General features: G+C 36.4%; 1 protein-coding gene across 16 annotated transcripts in view; it reads left to right on the top strand.

The window, feature by feature from the left end:
* SOX5 (SRY-box transcription factor 5) overlaps positions 1-20,695 on the top strand; it is a 1,021,040-nt gene extending 1,000,345 nt beyond the window's left edge. For 15 of the 16 annotated variants that reach the window (XM_040488995.1, XM_040488992.1, XM_040488993.1 and 12 more), the window contains 4 exons: positions 9,284-9,392; positions 12,425-12,598; positions 18,233-18,449; positions 20,054-20,357. In XM_040488995.1, the coding sequence (XP_040344929.1) occupies positions 9,284-9,392; positions 12,425-12,598; positions 18,233-18,449; positions 20,054-20,357 (804 nt within the window). Of the gene's footprint in view, positions 1-9,283; positions 9,393-12,424; positions 12,599-18,232; positions 18,450-20,053 lie in introns of all 16 variants that reach the window. The other variant, XM_040488989.1, reaches the window with a different exon arrangement.
* The last annotated feature ends 605 nt before the right edge of the window (positions 20,696-21,300 follow it).

Raw genomic sequence — 21,300 nt, forward strand, 5'->3', positions numbered from 1 at the left:
GCTTGTGAGTTGGGCCCTGCGTCAGGCTCTGTGCTGACAGCTCAGAGCCTGGAGCCTGCTTTGGATTCTATGTCTCCCTCTCTCTCTCTCTGACCCTCCCCCACTCATGCTCTGTCTCTCTCAGTCTCTCAAAAATAAAACTGAACATTAAAAAATTTTTAATTAAGAATAAAAATGAGATTGGAGATTACAGGAATTCCAGTGGAAGGTCAGTTTTTAAACCAAGGTCTTAGGGCTTGAAGTTCAGTCTGTCTTCTAATGGACCGGGCTGAAGAAGTTCAAGAAAGTACCCCTGCCTGATGATTAGCTCCTGGGCCAGTGTTGGTCATGTGTATTATGTAGTATGATTTGAGGCTTTATTAAAAAATCTAATTTAAGGGACGCCTGGGTGGCTCAGTCGGTTGAGAGTCCGGCTTCGGCTCAGGTCATGATCTCGTGGTTTGTGAGTTCGAGCCCTGCGTGAGGCTCTGTGCTGACAGCTCGGAGCCTGGAGCCTGCTTCAGATTCTGTGTCTCCTCCTCTCTCTGCCTCTCCCCCGCTCATGCTCTGTCTCTCTGTGTCTCTCAATAATAGATCAACTTAAAAAAAAAAATCTCCTTTAAGCAACCACCATCTCCACAATTCATACATTGTTCTTCCAACTACTTTGTTTTTCCTGTGTCACCTCCCTTCCTGGGTCTCTCTTCCTCCACCGCACACAAGAGGAGGAGCAAAGAAAACAAAAAGAACGTGCTCCATCTTATTTATTTTGCTTCTCATAAGCAGTGCTGATAAAACATGTGAAGTTGTAGCTGTTTATTAAATTGAAATTTTAAATATCCATTCTAATCTGTATTTTTTCTCTCCCTTCCCTTGAAACAACCACAGATAATTGAAAAGTGAACAATAACTCCAATGTGCCCGTTTCTATTTGTCAGACCCAGCCTTTCTGGACCAAGCCATGACTCTTTCCAATAGTCCAATTGTATTTATTTAACTGAGGTAACTACTGGCTACTGAGGCTACATTCATAAGAATGCTAGCAGTTTTATACCTTTTATTCCATGAAATGGAAAAATGAAAGAGAAAAATTCTGTCTGTACATTTCTGTATCTCAATAACTGAGTTATCCATTGTTTATAGAATAATTAATATAAGACAATATTCAGGTTTTGTGTTTACATCTATGCTGCCCTCCCACCTACCGGACATCCTGTGTCAGTTATAAATTCTATTATTTTTCTTTGTTGGCCTCCTGTTTTTCTCATGTTAACCCTTTTGATTTAACTCAGTGTGCACAGTGTCTATATCTGCCCTGCTTTGAAATATAACAAAGTCTTTTTTTTTTAGATTTTGGTTGGATGCTGACCACATACACAAACATTTGAAAACTTGAGTCTTAGTTTTTTTCTCCTTCTGCCTTCTCTCCTCCACATGGACACACCATAAACACAACTGTGACAAATAAGCCAGGGCCAATATTTTGCCATGGCAGTGTTCCTGTGTACCTTCTTTGTGACTGATTTGTTTTCTGCAGATTGCTTTGAGTGGCCTTTTTGTGCGTTACACCCCCAGGCCTCAGCACCTTCTTCCTCTCTCCTTAAAACTTACTCAGTTTTAGGGACTAAATTAGCAATGTTGAATTTGGGTACATAAGTGTGTCTTTCACAAAGTACCTGAATCAGTAAGTCTGATTGCTATTTGACAGTCTCTTCACAAAATATACCTCAATAACTCAAGGTTTTTTCATAATTTGCAATATCTTCCTTGACTATAATAGAATGATTGTAGGTTTCTCCATTATAAGTGGAGTGCCCTTAAGGTTTGAAACTTAAAAACTTTTAAGAAACTGTCATTTATGGATAGAGAAAATATTTATAGTTTTATACATTGGTCGCATTGTTTTAGTTTTATTTTAGGGAGTGTCCAGAAAAGTAGGATGTAGAATTGAAGGTTTGAAAGAAAATGAAAAGGCCTTGAATCCAACCTGTCATCTGATGTTGCGTTTCCTCTTCCATATTTTTAATATGCTAGGCAGGTGGTCATATGGCCCATACTTGAAAATCTCCAGAAAGGGGAATTTTTTTTTACATCTTGAGCAGCTCATTTAATGGACAGAGACTCGTGACTATTAGACAACTCTTTGTGGTTCATTATCTTTCACCTGATAACTTAAAACCATTGGTCAGTGTTGTATCTCTTGACTACGTATGACCAAATTCTATCCCTTTCTCACAATACCAGGCCTTGATTTTTTTTAAAATAAGTTAATTCTTAAGATACTTAAAGACAGATGTTTTTGATCTGCTCTTCCCACCTCATTCAACTTTCTTTTTCATTGGCCCCATGCAACTTCTCCAGCATGACAATAAGGGGATTGATAGGAACATAATCCAAAGCCCAAAATATTATGGCCATCGAGCATCATGGTCTACATTCTAATTCCTATAGAAAAATAAACTGAAGTCGTTATAACGTTGTTTTTGTTACTGAATCCATACTCGTTTTTTATTGTCACTACATCCTCTACTAATTGCTCTTAGCTAATTTTTATAACCATCAGCTCTGTCTTTTCTGGAATATCCATTAACTGCTCAGGTCATTGTTCCTCGGATTTCTCTCTTCTTTCATGAAAAACAGAATTATTTGTCATTAGCTTTCTAATATTTCTCATACTTTAAAACCAATTATTTAAAATCATAAATCTGCATTCGTCAATTCCATCTACAAGTTTCGGAAAATTATTCATGTATATTAAGACTTGAGTTCATACTAACTGTGTTTCCTTCAAAACCATTCCATCTACAACTTCACAATACTTTTTAAAGAAAATTTGATCTGCCAGTACATTTCAATTCGATCAGATTGCCTGATGAAACTAAGTTTCTAAGAAATGTAGCTAAAATATTTATTTGGGTAAATATTTATTAAAATGAATACTTAGCTTCAGGAAACATTTCATGAAGATGGCTACCAAATTTCATAAAAGGAAATTAGACTGTGGAACAAAATTATGTGTTCTGATGCATGATTTTCTCCACTAGGGGAATCTCTGAATTTAGAAAAAGAAAGCATCAAGATTAGATAAGGCTGATTTTGTAGATGACTAGATTAGAGGACATTTATGGACCTTTCCAACCCCTTTGCTCACATATCTCTATGATTGATTCTCTGATGGAGAAAATGATTGGAAAATATTCCTAAGGAATACCAGATTTCAGAGTATCAACGTGTCTGGGAATATCCTAGTGGATACATTTACATTTGGCCAGAGTAAAATTAGTGAGTGATTTCTTCAATTTGCATTTTTGTTAGTCTTGGAGAGAAGTGTGTGTGTGTGTGTGTGTGTGTGTGTGTGTGTGTTTTAGAGAGAGAGAGTGAGAGGGAGAAAGAGAGAGTATGTATTTGTATATAATTTATATACAATTTGCAAGAAAGCCTTTTCTCCCATTTGTGCTGTTAGATTATGTGGGTGGATGGTTATTTTTTACAAAAACAGTGTTCTCAGTAAGCAAGGGTGAAACTGAAAGGTTGAGGGGATAGACATATGCATTATTTCTTTATATTTTACTTAAGCTTATGAGAAAAATCTCCAACTGATAAATCATTATGACATTATAAATAATCTTTCATCTTCTTTGGTGGTCTGTGAGGCTCACATAATTGGAGGGTTAAAAACCTTTTTTGTTTCATTCTTCCTCCTGTGTCATTAGTATAGAAGTAGACCGTAAAAAAAAAAGTGCAGCCAGAAGGGGTTTAACTGTTACTGAGTCAACATTTGACAGTCACACTCTATTCTGTCATTTCATGCATGTGCTTTTTATGAGTTTTATAGCTTTGTGAGCTTTATTTCAGGGATGTCCATTATGATAGCTGATCCACAGCCCATCTCTTTCTGTCTATGTGTGTCTGCTGGGGAGCAAAGCTCATCAACTTATATGAATCCCAATTTCAAGGAGTAATAGAGGAACCATTTACTCATGCATTGTTTAATTTTGGATTAGGTAACTAAGGAAATATTCACCACCTCTTAAACTGGAGTTTTCGTGGGGTTTTTTGTTTTGTCTTGACTGCTCTGTGAAATACCAAAACAGGATGTTCATTTGAGCCTTCATAAATGGCGAATTTTTAATTATTTTCTGTATAAGTTGAAGTAATGGAATAGGAGAAAATTTCAATTTAAGTATGTACTAGACTTATAAGCCATCATGCCTGAGCATCAATTGGAAAATAAAAAAGATTAAATACATCATTGTAGATGATGGACAAGAGGAATGAAAAAAAATCTCAACAATTTTTAGAGTTGTTACCAAAATTCTTCTTTTAAATGAGTACTTGTCCACTGCTCTAGCCATAGAAAATAAAAGACAATGGGGCGCCTGGGTGGCTCAGTCGGTTAAGCAGCCGACTTCGGCTCAGGTCATGATCTCACGGTCCGTGAGTTCGAGCCCCGCGTTGGGCTCTGTGCTGACAGCTCAGAGCCTGGAGCCTGTTTCAGATTCTGTGTCTCCCTCTCTCTCTGCCCCTCCCCTGTTCATGCTCTGTCTCTCTCTGTCTCAAAAATAAATAAACATTAAAAAAAAATTAAAAAAAAAAAGAAAAGAAAAGACCATAACCATGACAAGTTATTTAATACTGATATTGAACTATTCCTGTAAACCATACATGCTAGAAAGAATTTTTATTTTTTCAATTTCCCTCATTGACTTTTTTCCCTAATATTAAAAGCATATATATCTTCATTGTTTAAGCTGATGAGAATCTATTGTTTTATTTAAACCCCATTTTAGGGTTTCTGGGACTCAGAGAGGATAATTGATTTGTCTAAAATAACATAGCTAATGTATAGAGCATAGTATGGTTAAGATGTGATGTTTCTGGTCCCCTAACCCATTATTTTCTATATGGGTCATTTTCTGTATTTTCAAATATTTCCCATTAATCCCTAGGGTCTTTTGGGATGCTTGGGTGGCTCATTCGCTTAAGTGCCCAGCTCTTGATTTTGGCTCACATCATGATCTCATGGTCTATGAGACCAAGCCCCTGTTGGGCTCTGTGCTGAGAGTGCACAGCCTGCTTGGGATTCTCTCTCTTCCGCTCTCTCTGCTCCTCCCCCACTCTCACACATGTGTGCAGTTTGCATACTCTCTCTCCCTCCCTTTCTCTCTCCCAAAGGAAATAAATAAACATTAAAAAAAGTCCCTATGGTCTTTTGCCATTCAGAACATACAGATCTTTGCTGACTACTTCTAATCGAGTCATTGCTCACATCTCTTTAGATATTACTTGGCTTTCCTTGTTGATTCCCACCACTGCCTGGTGTCATGCACAAATAATACAATGTGTTGTTTTCTACTATGCAAGTCAGTTGAAAAAGCCACAGAGCCCAAGACCAGCTGCCAAATTGCCCAAGTGAATATTAGCATATTAATAATAGTTCTTTGAAGGCTGGATTTTAGTATGATTTATTTGATCCCAACAAACTATGTGATCTAAAAGTTTATTTTCTTCTACAGATGAGATATAATTCATTCGGGTCCTCTTTCAACTCAACATAGGATCAGAAGATTTTTCAAGTAAAAACAGACTTTACCTAATGTTTCCCCTTGATATCAGTAAACCTGCATAATTGTCTAAGATTTGATTAGCCAGGTGGGAATCATCTTTCCAAAAGAAATCTAGTTGTTATCCAATTGCTAGCTTTATTCAAGAGAGAAAGCATATAGGTCATCTTGTTTGGTCCTTTTTTATATGCCCTCAAGCCTTTTTATTTGGACTAATTTGTAGTAATTAATATGTTTGCACCCTCTGAGATTAACCCTCTGAGATTACTCAGAGCATTTCAGAATTTTGGCAAGTATTTCTTTAAATGTGTTTATTTTTCTTTTGTTTTTGTTTTGTTTCTGATAGAAAAAAGGCAGGGGAGAGAAGACCAGTGAATCGTGTCAGTTTCAGACCAGCATTTAGATAGTATTGAAGGGCAATAAAGTAAAAGTGTTGTACTGGATATGTGTTCAAGAACACTGATCTTATAGTGGGGCGGTGCGGGGGCTGGGGTGGGGGACATGAGGTGTTCTTCTTACGTACAAATTCTTGAATAATCTGTTTTTTATTGAAACCAATTGGGACTAAGAGTCTAAGTTTGGGAACAATTATCACTTTTGCCAATCAGCATTTTTTTCTGCTTCCCCAAACTCAATTTCTTGAGTTTTACCGTTTTTGGCATCTTCCCATTTATCCCTTTTCTACCTGATATCAAACTGTGCTTGATTTGTTTCAGCTGCCTCTTTTTAGAAAAGATTAATTATAAGGACTTTGGGAATCAAAATATTACCTGTTTGAGTAATATTGGCACATTTGAAAAGATGCTTTTAAGAAGAGAAAGATTTGACCCAAGGAACAGAATTGCAAATCATTGAATTTTAGACGTGACAATGCAGAGGGGACAACCAGGGAATAGTGGCATTGGAAGGAACAGGACTAGAGGAATCTTCTCAGTGTACCAACATTTGTGCTTTATAACATTTGGCTGATTCTTTCTCCTCCTGTATACCTGAATAGATTGAATTTAAAATGTTGAGAACTATTCTATTGTTTGTTTTGTTTTGTTTTTTAAAAGTTATTTATTTATTTATTTATTTATTTATTTATTTGAGACAGAAACAGACAGGGGGGAGGGGGAGAGAGAGAGAGAGAGAGAGAGAGAGAGAGAGAGAGAGAGACCCAAGCAGGCTCCACACTGTCAGCACAGAGGCCAATGTGAGAACATGACCTGAACCAAAATCAAGAGTCAGAGACTGAACCAACTGAGCCACCCAGGCACCCCTTTTAAGAACTATTTTTAAATTCAACTCATTCTTCTGATGTTTCAGTATATGACCTAGACTCCTAGCCACATAATGATTTATATGTATCTCTATACATAAGAGCGGAATATAAACTTTTCTTTACTATAGGATCAATTTTCATATGGAATTATATGGTAATTATTTGCCATGTAACCACTGTGTTTTTATATAGTGCTACATATTTACCATATAACCACTTAGGTTTTGTAATATCCCCCTTACCTCAGTTCCTTAAAGTCTTCTGAATTCATTGTCAGTGAGGGTTTTTAAAATGTGCCAGTGTTACCATTTTGATGTACATCCTATTTTAAGGTGTTTTAATTAAAGGCACACCACACATTCTCCAGTTTCTCTAGTCATGTTTCATTTTCCTGTTCACATGTCTGGGAATCGGCTATGCAAAGGATCACAAAAACAAGACAGTTTACACTGTTAACTTCCACTCTCTGCCACTGACATGCTCTTGAGAAATATTGTAAATTCCATTTTGGGTAACTAATTACATAATTTTATTATACTGCATGTTCTAGTGGTAGATGGTTAGAGGTTACTTACTGTAAAAACTGATGGTAACTTTCCTACCCATCATTTGCTAATTTTAGCCTCTTGGTAAGATGGCACAAGGTTCATAGCCCAACATAGAACATTTGAAGTCACTTAACATTTCATCCTTTTTCTACTCCGATTGCCTTCACTTTGCTTTTTCTTCTTAAAAGACTTTGCTTCAGAATGGAAAACTCTGTCTAAACTATGTAGCATTATTACCTTATACACCATTAAATCAAAACCTGAGAGGTGATCCATGCCTAGTACATTCCCCAAAGATAGTACAGTAAAGTCTTCATTGACTGCAGACTATCAGATCATGCTGATGGAATGTGGGGTTTGTTTTTTTTTTAATGTAACTGTCTTCTATTTTAATGGCTACATTTACTATGAACGGTCTGTTTAGCTGGTGTCCTTGGTGCCCCTGTTCTCAGCTGAATATATACAGCAGACTGTCTCAGCAAAAGAAATCCAGAACATAGAAATTAGCTGAAAATGCCAATTTCACACATATTGGATCAGGTTCTACATTTTTAAATATATAATTTATCTCAACTTAGAACTATATAATCCTGTAGAACTAGAGTTGATACCAACTATTTTGTTTCCAATCTCCTTGCTGTGTTTGTACTAATTGACAATTAAAAATATTATTTCTACTAAGTCATGTACAGCCTTTGATGAATAGGAGCTCCAAGGCCACTAACTTGAAAGAATTTTTCTCTAGTATGTATAAATGTAATACTGTGAGAGATGTTGTAGAGATAAAGCATGTACTACATTAAGAATTTGAATACCCTAATGGTTGTTGGTGGGAACATTAGTTGGACCCTTTACCTATAATACAATTGTCTTAAATAGTTGATTATTTATTGTGTCAATAGCTGTTATGCAGTATACGGGTTCATTTGAACAGTTCATGACTGTGTTCCTCAGAAAATGAGGTAAATAATTATAAATAAACCTGACCAAATTTTATGAAATCCAATAGATGCTTTCCTTAAAACTGTTTTGGAACCAAATTATCCTCAGAGCAATGACGGAAAGTGCTAGAAAAGTTGTAAACCTTTCATTGTATGCTTTTTCTTTTCATAAAATCACCCAATTCCTCAATTGGAAGTAGTTTAGTATTTCATGTGGTTTAGATTAAGCATTATATTTTCCTTGACAATAATTTTGTTTGTAATGCCATGTTCTCCATGAATTCAAATCATGCACTGCATGCTTTTAAATGACTTGATGTCTTTGCAGATCTAATTTTGGTGTATTTGTATCTCAAATAATTCGCCAACTCAATATTTTGGCTTAGCAATCCAAATCAAATTGTGGTCCAAGTAGCAGGCACTCACATTGAATGTACAGAGACTTGACAAGCAATTAGCAATGAATATTTAAACGTCTTCATTACCCTTGCATGAGGAATGCAGATGGCATTTAGGGAGATGGCAACCAGAGGGCACTACTGTGAATTATGTTTCTATCAGTTGGTCACCTGACTATTGGAAGACTTTCTCTGGGCCCCATGCCACTCCTATACTTCTACTGTCTGGCTAAAAATAGAGCGTTCCAAATGGTGCAAAACAGGTTGCTTTTCATGAAATTACTCTGCACATTTTACCATTCAGGAAGATTGTCTCCAGGGATCCCAGCATATACCCTTTAGGCATACCAAACCCAAATGCCAAGACTATCTAGGGGATTCTAAGAATCAGAGTTCCTTCAAAAACCCTGCTCATCAATTGCTTCAGTTATCTCAGCAGAATGTGCTGAATGTGCAAAGGTGAATAAATCAATATCCCGTCCCTCCCAGGAGTTAATGTATTATATATGGCCCAAGAAAAAAATGTCTTTGAATAATTATAATTTCCAGACTGAGATCTCATTATAAATTTCTTTTTTTTTTTTTTAAGGAAAAAACAACACTGGAGAGTCTGACTCAGCAACTGGCAGTTAAACAGAATGAAGAAGGAAAATTTAGCCATGCCATGATGGATTTCAATATGAGTGGAGATTCTGATGGTTTGTGAAAATTATTCATATATATACCAATAGTGTGCAGAAGTGTCTATTTAGCGTCAATTAAAACTACTAAAAAGTATGTAAGACAGCCGCCTAATACCTGATCGTTACAATAAGAGCTCATGTGTACTGAACAGTTCCCATGTGCCAAACAATCTGCTGAGTGTTCTGCACAAATCATCTCATTAATTTCTAGCACAACCTGTGAAGTAAATACTATTGCAAATAAAGAGATTGGCCCCTGGGAATTTTGAATCATTTTTTCCCCCAACATAACAAGGCTGTAAGTACCAGAGGCAGATCCTGGATTCAAGATGGCACAATTCTATTTTTTTTATTTTTATGTTTTTTAACATTTTATTTATTTTTGAGACAGGGAGAGACAGAGCATGAACAGGGGAGGGTCAGAGAGAGGGAGACACAGAATCCGAAACAGGCTCCAGGCTCTGAGCTGGCAGCACAGAGCCCGACGCGGGGCTCAAACTCACGGACCAGACCGTGAGATCATGACCTGAGCCGAAGTCGGCCGCTTAACCGACTGAGCCACCCAGGCGCCCCCAAGATGGCACAATTCTAAAGCAAATACTCACAGTCACTGTCTAATCTATCTCTCACTTCCCTATTTCTTTTCAGCAAACTTTTCAGAAATTTGTATCTATCTGCTCATTTTCAAGTTGTCATTTGTAAGATTCTGACCAGAATACAAGGTTCAGTGGACATCTTCAGGATTTTCTTTCTTTTTTTTTTTTTTTTTTTTTTTTTCATTTTGTAACGCTTCCCTCTTATACTGTCTATTGTACAGTCCGGTGTCATCCCTACCCTTCATAACCCAACTAGAACGCCAGCTACACAGCCTCATGCTTTCCTCACATGCCTTCTTGTTGTCTGCATCATTTCCGAACATTCTAAAATCCAAAATGACAACTAATGAAATTGATACCCTAATTTTAATCGCACAGCAAAGAAAGAAAAAGAAGAAAGTGTTATTCCTCTCACCTTGAGCCCCAGCTAGGAACCTCTCTCCACTGTCAAGTACCAAACACACATTTTAAGAGCACTGTCCTCAAATGTGTTACTATTGAAGAGGAAGTTCCCTGCATGTAGAAAAGTCTGCACCAGAGCAAACCATTAGGAAGCATACTTTAGGACAGAGGGGATTGCCTTGAATTCCCCAACATACTTAGTTGTCTCCTCTGTACCTTGGTCCCCAATTCTGCTTTTAAGTCCAGTTCTGCACCAGCTACAAAAGTAGCCAAACTTGACCAGGTAGCCAGATAATTTTATCAAAACGAATCTTATTCAATTGGATATCCAACAAAAGTCAGTGTTGTCCTAGCCTGTTGGATCCAATCATTTCCTGCTATTTTCCACATCACTTGGTTAAGATAAACCTAGCCTAAGTACATATAAAGAGCTTGTTTAGCTGTGATGAAGTTACACTATGTTCATTTTATTGCTTATGTTGCTGTAAGGTGTAAGAACAAGAAAAAGCAGATGTGCAAATGATCATTTGCTAGTTACAAACCCATTTTAGGAAGATGTTGCCATATATTAGCACTCATTTATGTCAATAAAAAAGACAATGACTGGTAATAAGACATTTCATAAATTTTAAGTTGTACTAGCATGATAAAATATAAGCATAGTAATCAGCATTAAAACATCAACAATTTTGTTGCTGTTATTTGTTAAATTCGGTCATGCTTGTGTATGCAAAATATTTTCCAATCTTCATCAGACCAAAGAGCATACTATGAATGAGAAATAATGAGAAACTCCACCAACAGGTATGCTGTGTTTTTGTTTGCTGCTATAGATGTCTTCAAGTCTGGGTAATTCTGGTTGATTCCTATTCCTTCTAATTGAGAAAAGAAAGGAAGAGGAGTATGAAGAAAGAAGAAAAAAGCAGTGCTTTGATTAATGATACAAGCTCTAGAAATCCCCAAATTATTTAAACATTTTATATGCTACCAAAATACATCTCTTCCATATTTTCTAAAGATAACCCTGTAATACTTAGTATCACAGTTCTGTGTTTTCTTATGCTTCTCCTGATTTTCTTTGCCTAAACTCAAGTATCTCTGGAAGCTGTTTAGTCTGGTGAAACTATTCTATAAAGTCATGCAAAGCCGGGAGGAATGAATGCAGCTCCCAAAGTTTCTACCCAGACTCAGTCGTGTTCTATTGTCATAAGTCTTGAAGGGAACTTTCAGGGGGTCTCCAGATGAGTTTAGATGTTAGGGAGAAAATTCAGGGGAATGAATTTTTTTTTCACCTTAAATATGTGGCTGTAGACTTCTTAAGAAACCACAGTTGTGTACCTGTTCATTGTTTTTTCCCTACCATTTTCAAATATCTTCTGGGGAGCAGGCTATCATGGATGCATCAGCATCTTTCATGCATTTATCAGCACAAAATTGCAAAGAAATGCCAAACACATTACAGAAGATTATCTATATTGTATTTTCACCCCAAAGTTTTATTTAGCAGCATTTTATTTCTATAACCTCAGAGAGAGGAAAAGGGCATGACTACTCTGTGTTCTGACCGTCTTTAGGTAGCAGAGACACAACCTCACTTGTAGTCCATTGTGCCAAATGTGCTAGTGTTTCACAATTTTCTTAGGTTCTTCACCCATTTAATATTTACACAGTGCCAGCATGCCTACCGGTATACTCCAACTGTTCTCTTTCCATTTTGCCTCAAAGATCACGTATTCAGGTTTCTCGTGTCCTTTTGAAAGTTAATGGTGAAACAGTCCACAGTCCATTGAAGAAAAAAAAAAAAGGAAAAATATATTAGAAATGGAATGAAAATGCAGATACAACAATTGCCACTACAAGGCTTAATCAGAAACTTCATAAACAAGCATCTGTGTCAAGAACTGAAAATACTATTAGCAGATATACTTGTTATATTCATATTTAATATACTAGAATAGATATTTTACAGACAAATATTCGATAGTAATGCAAAGAAGAGAATTGCCAAAAGTCTTAACACTAACATGAAGCAATGTTCCCTATTTTTAGGAAGTGCTGGAGTCTCGGAGTCAAGAATTTATAGAGAATCCAGAGGGCGTGGTAGCAATGAACCCCACATAAAGCGTCCAATGAATGCCTTCATGGTGTGGGCTAAAGATGAGCGAAGGAAAATCCTTCAAGCCTTTCCTGACATGCACAACTCCAACATCAGCAAGATATTGGGTAAGAAACTTATTGATGGTTACATGATGTATGGAATAAATGTACAATTCTGTTTTATGCAGTTGTTGAAAGGTACTGGCTTTGGAGGCCAGGCAGCTCATGTTATCTACTTCTCTAAAAAGAAGCACCATTACTGAGCCTTTTCTTCTGACGACAGAGCACTTCATGTTTGTTGAGAAATGGGCCCAGTTTTTATAGCTAATTTAGTTGTTTTATAGCTAATTTAAATTAGCTGCTAATATAGCAGCTATATTAACTGTGGCAATATTTTTTCTTCTTTAAAATCTAGAAATTTTTGTACTAAGTTCTTAGTTCTTTTTGTATGAACTACGTAATAATGGTATTGACCGTATTCATTCTTTTCCTTTGAACTACAGAATTCTTCATGTGCTGGGGATAGAAGCATAGGGATGGTTGTTCTGGTACTATCATTGAAAATCAGTTTAGAATGTCAGAGGACACGAGAACATGTGGTGTGTGCAGTTTTTAATTTTCACTTTTAGTAGCCTTGAGCCCATTTTCAGCATCATGTAAAAAGGGACTTTCCCTACCATTGCAGCTTTCAACTTAAGAGATGATAAAGTACATATTTGCCTTACATGCATAGACACTAAAGCACACAGAAAATATGGGCGAGAGGTAAGAGTATTATAAAGAGACTTACTGTATACCAGTTTAAGTCCCAGAAAAAGGAACGAAGATTCCATTTTGTGTGTGCTGTTCACTTGACACCATCATCACTGTTATTGTCATCGTCCTCATCTTCGTCACGCTCATCTTCCAGATAGCCAGCTACCAGATGAGCTAAGCAAATTTTGACTATTTACTCTCTGACTGCTAGGAGCTAAACAACAAAAACAGAATAGGAATACCTAGCTCGATCAGTAAATTTGGGCTTCAACAAATAAGTGACATTCCTCTGTGTTACTAAAGCTTTACTAAAATCCATAATGCACTTGGAATTACATGTACTTAACGCAGATAAGTGCTCCTTTTGATCCTTTACATTAAGGAACTGGTCATCTAAAAGTGGTTACTAAACATATACATGTGTTTTTATGCTCCCATATTCTCAAATTCTCATGTTACTGGGTGGTAATAGATGCCATCCAGTTCACAGCATGCATTTGTAGTGAGACCAAAACAAACAAACAAAAAACCATCAACCACTTGAACTTATGTCTCAGTTTTCATCTAAAATAATCTTGAAATCTTTAGATTAATGTCATCTCAAAAGATAAGAGTATGTAAAGCTTTAGGTATATAGAAAATGGGAATATTTATGGAGATATATATATATATGTATATATATATTCAAAAAATTAAACTGATCAAAAGGAAATGCATATTTTTTATGCTGCTACCATCTCTGACCTGTTTTTTTCTTTTTATGACCATATTTTACCTTCCATATGAAATTTTCCATTTTTAAAAAATGTATCTGTTCCATTGGGGAAAACTCTAGAAATGAATAAAATATTCCATATTTTAACATATCAGTTATCACAAAATTAGCCCAAAATGTCAAAATGAAAAAATGAACTAAATACTGAGATTATTTAAACTGTCTTTATATCATTCAATTCATGTGTATGAATACTGGAAAATGTTAATCACTGATTCAAACTTTATCCTAAGTATAAGAGAAATATCAGCTTTGATGATGTGAAATACTTTAGAAGATGTAGGAAAAGACTTTATGGGAAAGAGGTGGCTAGCTACAAGAGTTTCTTTCTGGTTTGAAGGAAAGAATATTAGGATGACCATATAGTTAAATCACAATAGGTTACATGAAAAAAGAGTGCTGTCTAATTTTGGACTTTTCAATAGAATTGTATTAATTAAAGATATCCAGGAAAAAAAAACCACTGAGGTGTTTGGGACCTCAATATTTGGTCTTAGCTTCAAATAAATAAGTGATCTTCAAATATCCACAAGATCATTCTAAGTGGCCCATTTCATACAAAAGTACAAAGAAAGCTTGATGTTTTCCTCTCTACTGATTGTTTTGGATAACAGCCTCCGACAGCATGCCACTAATTCATTCTGCTTAAAACAGGCGCTTGAGCTGGGTTGACATTTTACGTAGTCTCTGGGGATCCTAGTTGACATTTTAAAGGGCTTCTAAGCATTTTATAATACCCTAAAATCTGGTTTTAATAAGCCATTCTGCTGAAATTGTTAACATAAGGAATCACCTTTTACTGTTTGGCGCTAGATCAGGGGATGGGGGACATCTTTTTCTGATTAGATATACAGTAGTTGGAGTAAAATGTGCAAATTCATTACAGACCCCATGGAGATGACGATGCTACTCAGCTCAAACTCTTCATTTTTCTCACATCGCCAGATTTAGAAAGGAAAAGAGCACTTTCAAGACTTTTATGAACATCATATTTTTTTTATTGAATCTTCCTCTTTGTCATCAGGAGGAATACCCAAAAGTCCTTCTCTGTTTTTTTTTTTGTTTGTTTGTTTGTTTTTCATTGTAAAAGGCTAGGCTTTTGCGAAAAAGCGGAGAACTTACTCCCTGTACGTGGTCCAGGGTAAGCAACCAGCCACATCTTAAATCAAGTAGATGTTTCCGTCTCTTTTGGAGATACCTAAAATGCTTTCCTACCATTCACATCCAGCGTGTCTCAATGTTTACATCGTAGCTACGTACAGTGGATGTTGTACCTGAAAAGCCATTAAAACCAACACCAAACTTGTCATTTAGTTATTCAAAAGTTAGTATTCAAAACTGAAAACTGCAGTAGCCACCAACCAAAACACCATTTGTTCCGCACGGTCATAAAACAGCATAGTTGGCCATTTTACCAACTACAGGCACCACTTTCACTATCTTGATTCTTAATTTTAAGAAGACTTAGAACTATGCTCCGGCCATCTTTTAAAATGTAATTTAGGATTCAGTGATACTTCCGGAGAAATTATATTATCAAGTGTCTAAATATGTTGTGATTCCAGTTCATGCCAGATTTAGAAGCCAGCTTGTCTAAGAATTTACACATCTTTTATTATATATGTATCTGTTTTATCTTTATATAAATATGTATCTTTTATTTATCCTATATATGTGTGTGTGTGTATATATATATATATATATATATATATATATATCCCTTTTTCCTCTGCATTTCAGACAGATCAACTGTCTTTAAGTTCCTCTAATCCTCCTTCCCACTGCAAGGCCTGACCATTCTATTCTTCCTCCATAGAAAGCTCTCCCTCTCTGATTCCTATAGGAATCATTTCCACAAAACCTTCCTGACCTACAAAAGATTGACCCAACTCCTTATGTTTTCATAGCTTCCTGTACTTTCTCCACTTGTAATTAAAATAATAAATTTTTTAAATTAGCTGTTTAATGTATTTCTTCTCCACTGGAATATGAGCCTCAGGAAGATAAGGAACAAAATGATTCACCACTGCGTATCCAGTAATTAATACAGCATGGTGCACATAGTAGGAAATCTAAAAAGAGTTCTCACATTCCAGGGTGGGTTACAGTAAGGCATAAACATTCCCTTTCCTTAGAAAACCATATCCTTTTTGAGCTTATGGAACATTTAGACATTGAGAAGTACCATTAGCAATTTCTATTCTAATTGAGGATGCTAGTTACTTGGTTCTGCCTGGTGATAAAGATAGGGGATTTTAGTGTCAACCATCCTTGGTCATTTTTCAGTGTATTTATATAACTATGAAGTAAATTATTTCTGGTAAGCTCACTTTTACACTCCCTGATCTGAGGTTCAAAATTCTGTTATACATACTTGTAAGAAACTTCCCAAAAAGAATTGACCCCGTTCAATGGTATTATAGCTTTACCTGTATTTATATTTGCCCTGAGAATAACATGATGGTTTCAAATACCTCTAGAGAATAGTGTTGGGCAATAAAGAGTTTGAGATTGTACCTACAAATTTAGGATGTGGCCATTGAAACACAAGTTTGAGAAAGGAATGGAAAAATAAACTCTATGATTTGAACTGTAACCTGGATTTCTATAGTAAATAGAATAAAATCATATTGGTTGTCTAGATTGGAAAAAAATCTGTTTATAAATTTGTGTAACACCTATGTGGATATACCCACCCAGGCAACATCTGTTCTGATAGGAAAAAATTCTAAGGGAAGAGATATTGTCCCTTTTACTCTATTCCTTTAATAAATAAAACAGCCCATATTGAGGACTTTTCTGCATTTGTAGAGAAGAACGGTTCATCAGTGAGCTAGTTGCATTTGAGAAGTGGAATTTTGGTTGAGTAATGAACCCATTTGAAAGCCTGAAGATCTTGCTTAGATGACTTTGGAAGGCAGGTAAAGGCTTCCATGCCTGTAAGTATTTGGTATACAACCCACAATTCCAGTTATTTTGATCCTTGTGCATTTGAGTAGAGTTGAGCTGATTACTTCCTGATAAACACACTTCATCTACACACAGATTCTCCTCACGTGTTTAATACAAAAAAAAAAAATTATTACTTCTACTTCTTTTACTACTATGCATAGCCATACTAATAGAATCAAATATTTAAATCACGTTTATATTGAGAATTAACATAACTGTTTTTAACTGTTGTTTTCTTTTGTTGTTTTTTATGTTTTGTTTTGTTTTTGGTTTTTTTTGCAATCCTAGTTGAGTCCAAACCAAAATCAAAAGTGAAAAGACGGAGAACACCAATTTGGCTTGACATTATTAATGCAAACTATATCACGAGAAGTGACATCTTTATATATTATTGAAAGTGATTTATTAAGAGAAAAATCTTACCCCTTACATACTTATTGTAATTCTGACCTCTGCTAAGTATAGATAGCAGGTGGTTATAGGTATGTAAAAACATACATTGTAGCATACTTTCAATTATATCAAACCTGAGTTTGAGTCACAGATTTGTAATTTAATAATTGTGTGACCTTGGGTGAGTTACTTCGTGTATTTGAACTTCAGTTTTCTCATTTATGGAAATACGTATAAATGCTATCTTACAGGATTATGATGAAAGTTAAAAACGTGACAACTTATGTAAAGTTTTTAGCGCAGTGTCTATCTAGCACCTGGTAGTTAGCTGGTGCATGTTCATTAATATAATTTTTTGTAATTTAAGTTTTAATGAAATGAATTTTTAAATGCAATCATTCATGAAAGCATACTTAAACATTTTGAGAAGAATTATATATGTTAGGAACCCTTGTAGTAAGTAATGCACCCCCACTTAAAAATACTAACTAGATAATTAGCCACAGATTGAAAATATGTAATGTTTTTGCATAATTTTTCAGTTCACAGTTGAATTAGATCATGGTCTAATGTGGAAATAAAAGATGTATTCTTAACATTAGCTGTGAGCTTTTAAGTAAATATATACACTTTTGGCTAAATTGTTCATTCCAGCCAGGAAAAAATATATATATTGGCCAGTGTTTGTACCTTTGGGTACACAGTTTGCTCTACACAGCCACCAACACCCCTGTTCTTGTGAGATCTCACCTCTTGAGTCATAGTTCACTAATCAAACACATTTTTATGTATTTCTGGGCTTTAGCCAACATTTTTATTTTAGATTTATTTTCTTGTCCTTAGCAGCTGTGCAAATTGGAATCCTAACCTTCTTTTCCTCATAGGATCTCGCTGGAAAGCTATGACAAACCTAGAGAAACAGCCATATTATGAGGAGCAAGCCCGTCTCAGCAAACAGCACCTGGAGAAGTACCCTGACTACAAATACAAGCCCAGGCCAAAGCGCACCTGCCTCGTGGATGGCAAAAAGCTGCGCATCGGTGAATACAAGGCAATCATGCGGAATAGGCGGCAGGAAATGCGGCAATACTTCAATGTTGGGTATGGACCTTTCTGTCATTTTTTCATGGGGAACACTTCTTGTTATGCGTAATGGGATGTGAACCATATTCGTTGAGCTGTAAAGCAGCATTTTGAAAAAGAACTTGACCTCAATGTATTTTCAGAAATTAGCCTGGCCCCCCACGTGATCCTGAAAAGAATACATCCATATGAAGCCACCCCGAGTTCCTAGAACAATGGCTCTAGTGTGAGCTTTACTCCTGCTGGCTTGAAGATAAAATATCTGATAGTAAATAATTTTGAAGCTTGTCATTAACAACTTAGAAGTATTATTGGTTCTTTTCTTTGTTGGTTTTCATTACTTCCAAGGCTTCCCATTGACAAATTCTGCAACATCTTTGTTAAGGAAATACAACATAAAAATGATTCCAAAAGAAACACTCACTTTTGAATATGGGGGGGGGGGGTTCTGGGCTATCAAGGCACGTATGTGGCCTTTGTAGATCACACAAAGTGGGGATTCCATTTAGGGCACCACAGGGTTGTGAATGGGAAAGCTGTCTTCCGAACTAAGAGTGTAGTTCTCAAGAGGTTTTACCCTGCCTCCTATGGCAAGGCTGTCTACAGTATCATACTAGGCTAACTGCAACATCATTGCTTCTGCAGAATTTTCTCAGAAAGCACAGAGATAAAGTTGCTTATATCTGGAACATAAGTTAGTAAGATCCCAACAGCTGCTTATAATAATAATAAATACCGTTCTGAAATGGCTGGAAGATACCTTACAGAAAGACTTATAAAGTCTGCTCTATCCTGTTCCCTTGAAAGAGTCTGCCTGCTCTGTCCATTGGCCCATGATTTATATCCCGACGTGCGACTCTTCTCAAAGCCAAGCATGAAACCCAACACTTGCTGAGGAAATAGTAAACATATGAATGAATGAAAGAAGGCAGAAATGAACATTATCTATTAATCTCTTCCCACTAAGACCAGCTACATAATTTGAGGAGCTCCCAGCAAAATGAAAATGTGTGGGGTTCCTATTAAAAAGTTAAGAATTTCAAGACTGTGGCAACAACTTTAAAGCAAGCATAGGATCTTTCATAGCCCAGGGCCCTTTCCAGCTGCAGAGCTGTGCACCCACGAGGCTGACCCTGCTTCCTGTCCCCCCAGCTACTGCAGGGACCAAGTGGACAATGTGATACTGTTCAGTTCCAGTGAGTTCCAAGCAGTCAAGTTTTATTTTGAGAGCTCTCATATTTTAGGGTTTTTTTTTCCCCATTAAAATTGAATTATCTTTATTTCTAAAAAGCTGAGTGTTATAGTGAAGGAAAACTGAACTTGGGGTCAAGGACTGAGGTTCTTCTGCTTAATTTTTCTACACCTCAGGTTTTTTGCATAAGGGAACATAGGAATAAAAATTATTTTGAGGATCAGGTGGGTAACCCATGTAAATGCCTATAAATCATGACACACAAGTAAGTTATTGCAATCACAGTAGGATACCATTTTTTAGATGTTGGGCAATAGATGAAAATCAGTAGTTTAGAACTGGACAAGCTGAGCAGATTCATTATACAGTAAAGCCTGCATCTGACTATCCCTTCACCCACAGTGTATTTTTGGGAATTCCTCTCTGACAGGCAACAAGCACAGATCCCCATCGCCACTGCTGGTGTGGTATACCCTGGAGCCATCGCCATGGCTGGAATGCCCTCCCCTCACCTGCCCTCGGAGCACTCAAGCGTGTCTAGCAGCCCCGAGCCTGGGATGCCCGTTATCCAGAGCACTTATGGTGTGAAAGGAGAGGAGCCACATATCAAAGAAGAGATACAGGCTGAGGACATCAACGGAGAAATTTATGATGAGTTTGATGAGGAAGAAGATGATCCAGATGTAGATTATGGGAGTGACAGTGAAAACCATATTGCAGGACAAGCCAACTGATAAGGGTCAAAAAATGGTTGTGACCTTAGGACTTAAAGAAGCCCTAGCTGGTTCATCCTTACCAGTGGCCAAGCACATTAACTTTCTCATACACTGACTGTTACTTTAACTGTTAGTCTTAAATAGTTGGGACATCAGCTGACTAATAGACCTCAGCCTCAAAAGGCTTGGAAAGGAAAAAAAAAAAAATACAAGCAAACAACAATATCAACAACAAGAGATTGAAATAAGCTATGGGTAAAATAATGCCAGTAATTCAGCTGCTACATCCAAGCACTGAAGTCTTACCCGTCAACTTTTTTTTTTTTTAATAAACTTTATGGCTGTTTGTTCTACAATGTTCTAGAAATTCTCACTCAGGTACACAGTGCCAACAAGTGGCTTGTGAATGTGTTTTGTTGTTTTGTGCTACAATTTTTAAAAAGAAATAAGTTTTGTTTTGTTTTTTGGGGCTTCTGGGTTTTTTCCTTTTCCTTTCCTTTCCTTTTTTTTCCCTTTTTTTTTCTTTTCTTTTTTTTTTTTTTTTTTTTTGTAATGCACCTGACAGAAAAAAAGAAAGATGAATTTCTCTTTACTTCTCTCCACCTTCTCCATCTCTATACTTAAAAGATGGAAGTCTGTGCATGGGGGGGAAGAGGGAAAAAGAGCCTGTTTTTAACTTCCTTGCTATCCACCACAAAATAAGCAATTATTTTCTTCAGAGGACTTTCTTTGTCTATTGCACACCACACTACATCTTTGAGCAAGTGCCAAATTTGTACTGAAGTGTTGACCCAGTTCCTTTTTTTTCCTTTCCTTTTTCCTGTTCCTTCTTAAGTTAGGACAGTGTTATATCTTAGACAATCCCTTGGAAAACCTGAAATACCAGCAGCTGGTGAGATTTGACTTTTTTTTTTTTTTAATGGAAACTGTAGGTGCTGTTCTCAGGTGAAGAGAGAGAGAG

This window comes from Herpailurus yagouaroundi, unplaced genomic scaffold (genome assembly GCF_014898765.1).
Source record: "Herpailurus yagouaroundi ecotype Mexico unplaced genomic scaffold, PumYag 166, whole genome shotgun sequence".
Classification (NCBI taxonomy): domain Eukaryota; kingdom Metazoa; phylum Chordata; class Mammalia; order Carnivora; family Felidae; genus Herpailurus; species Herpailurus yagouaroundi.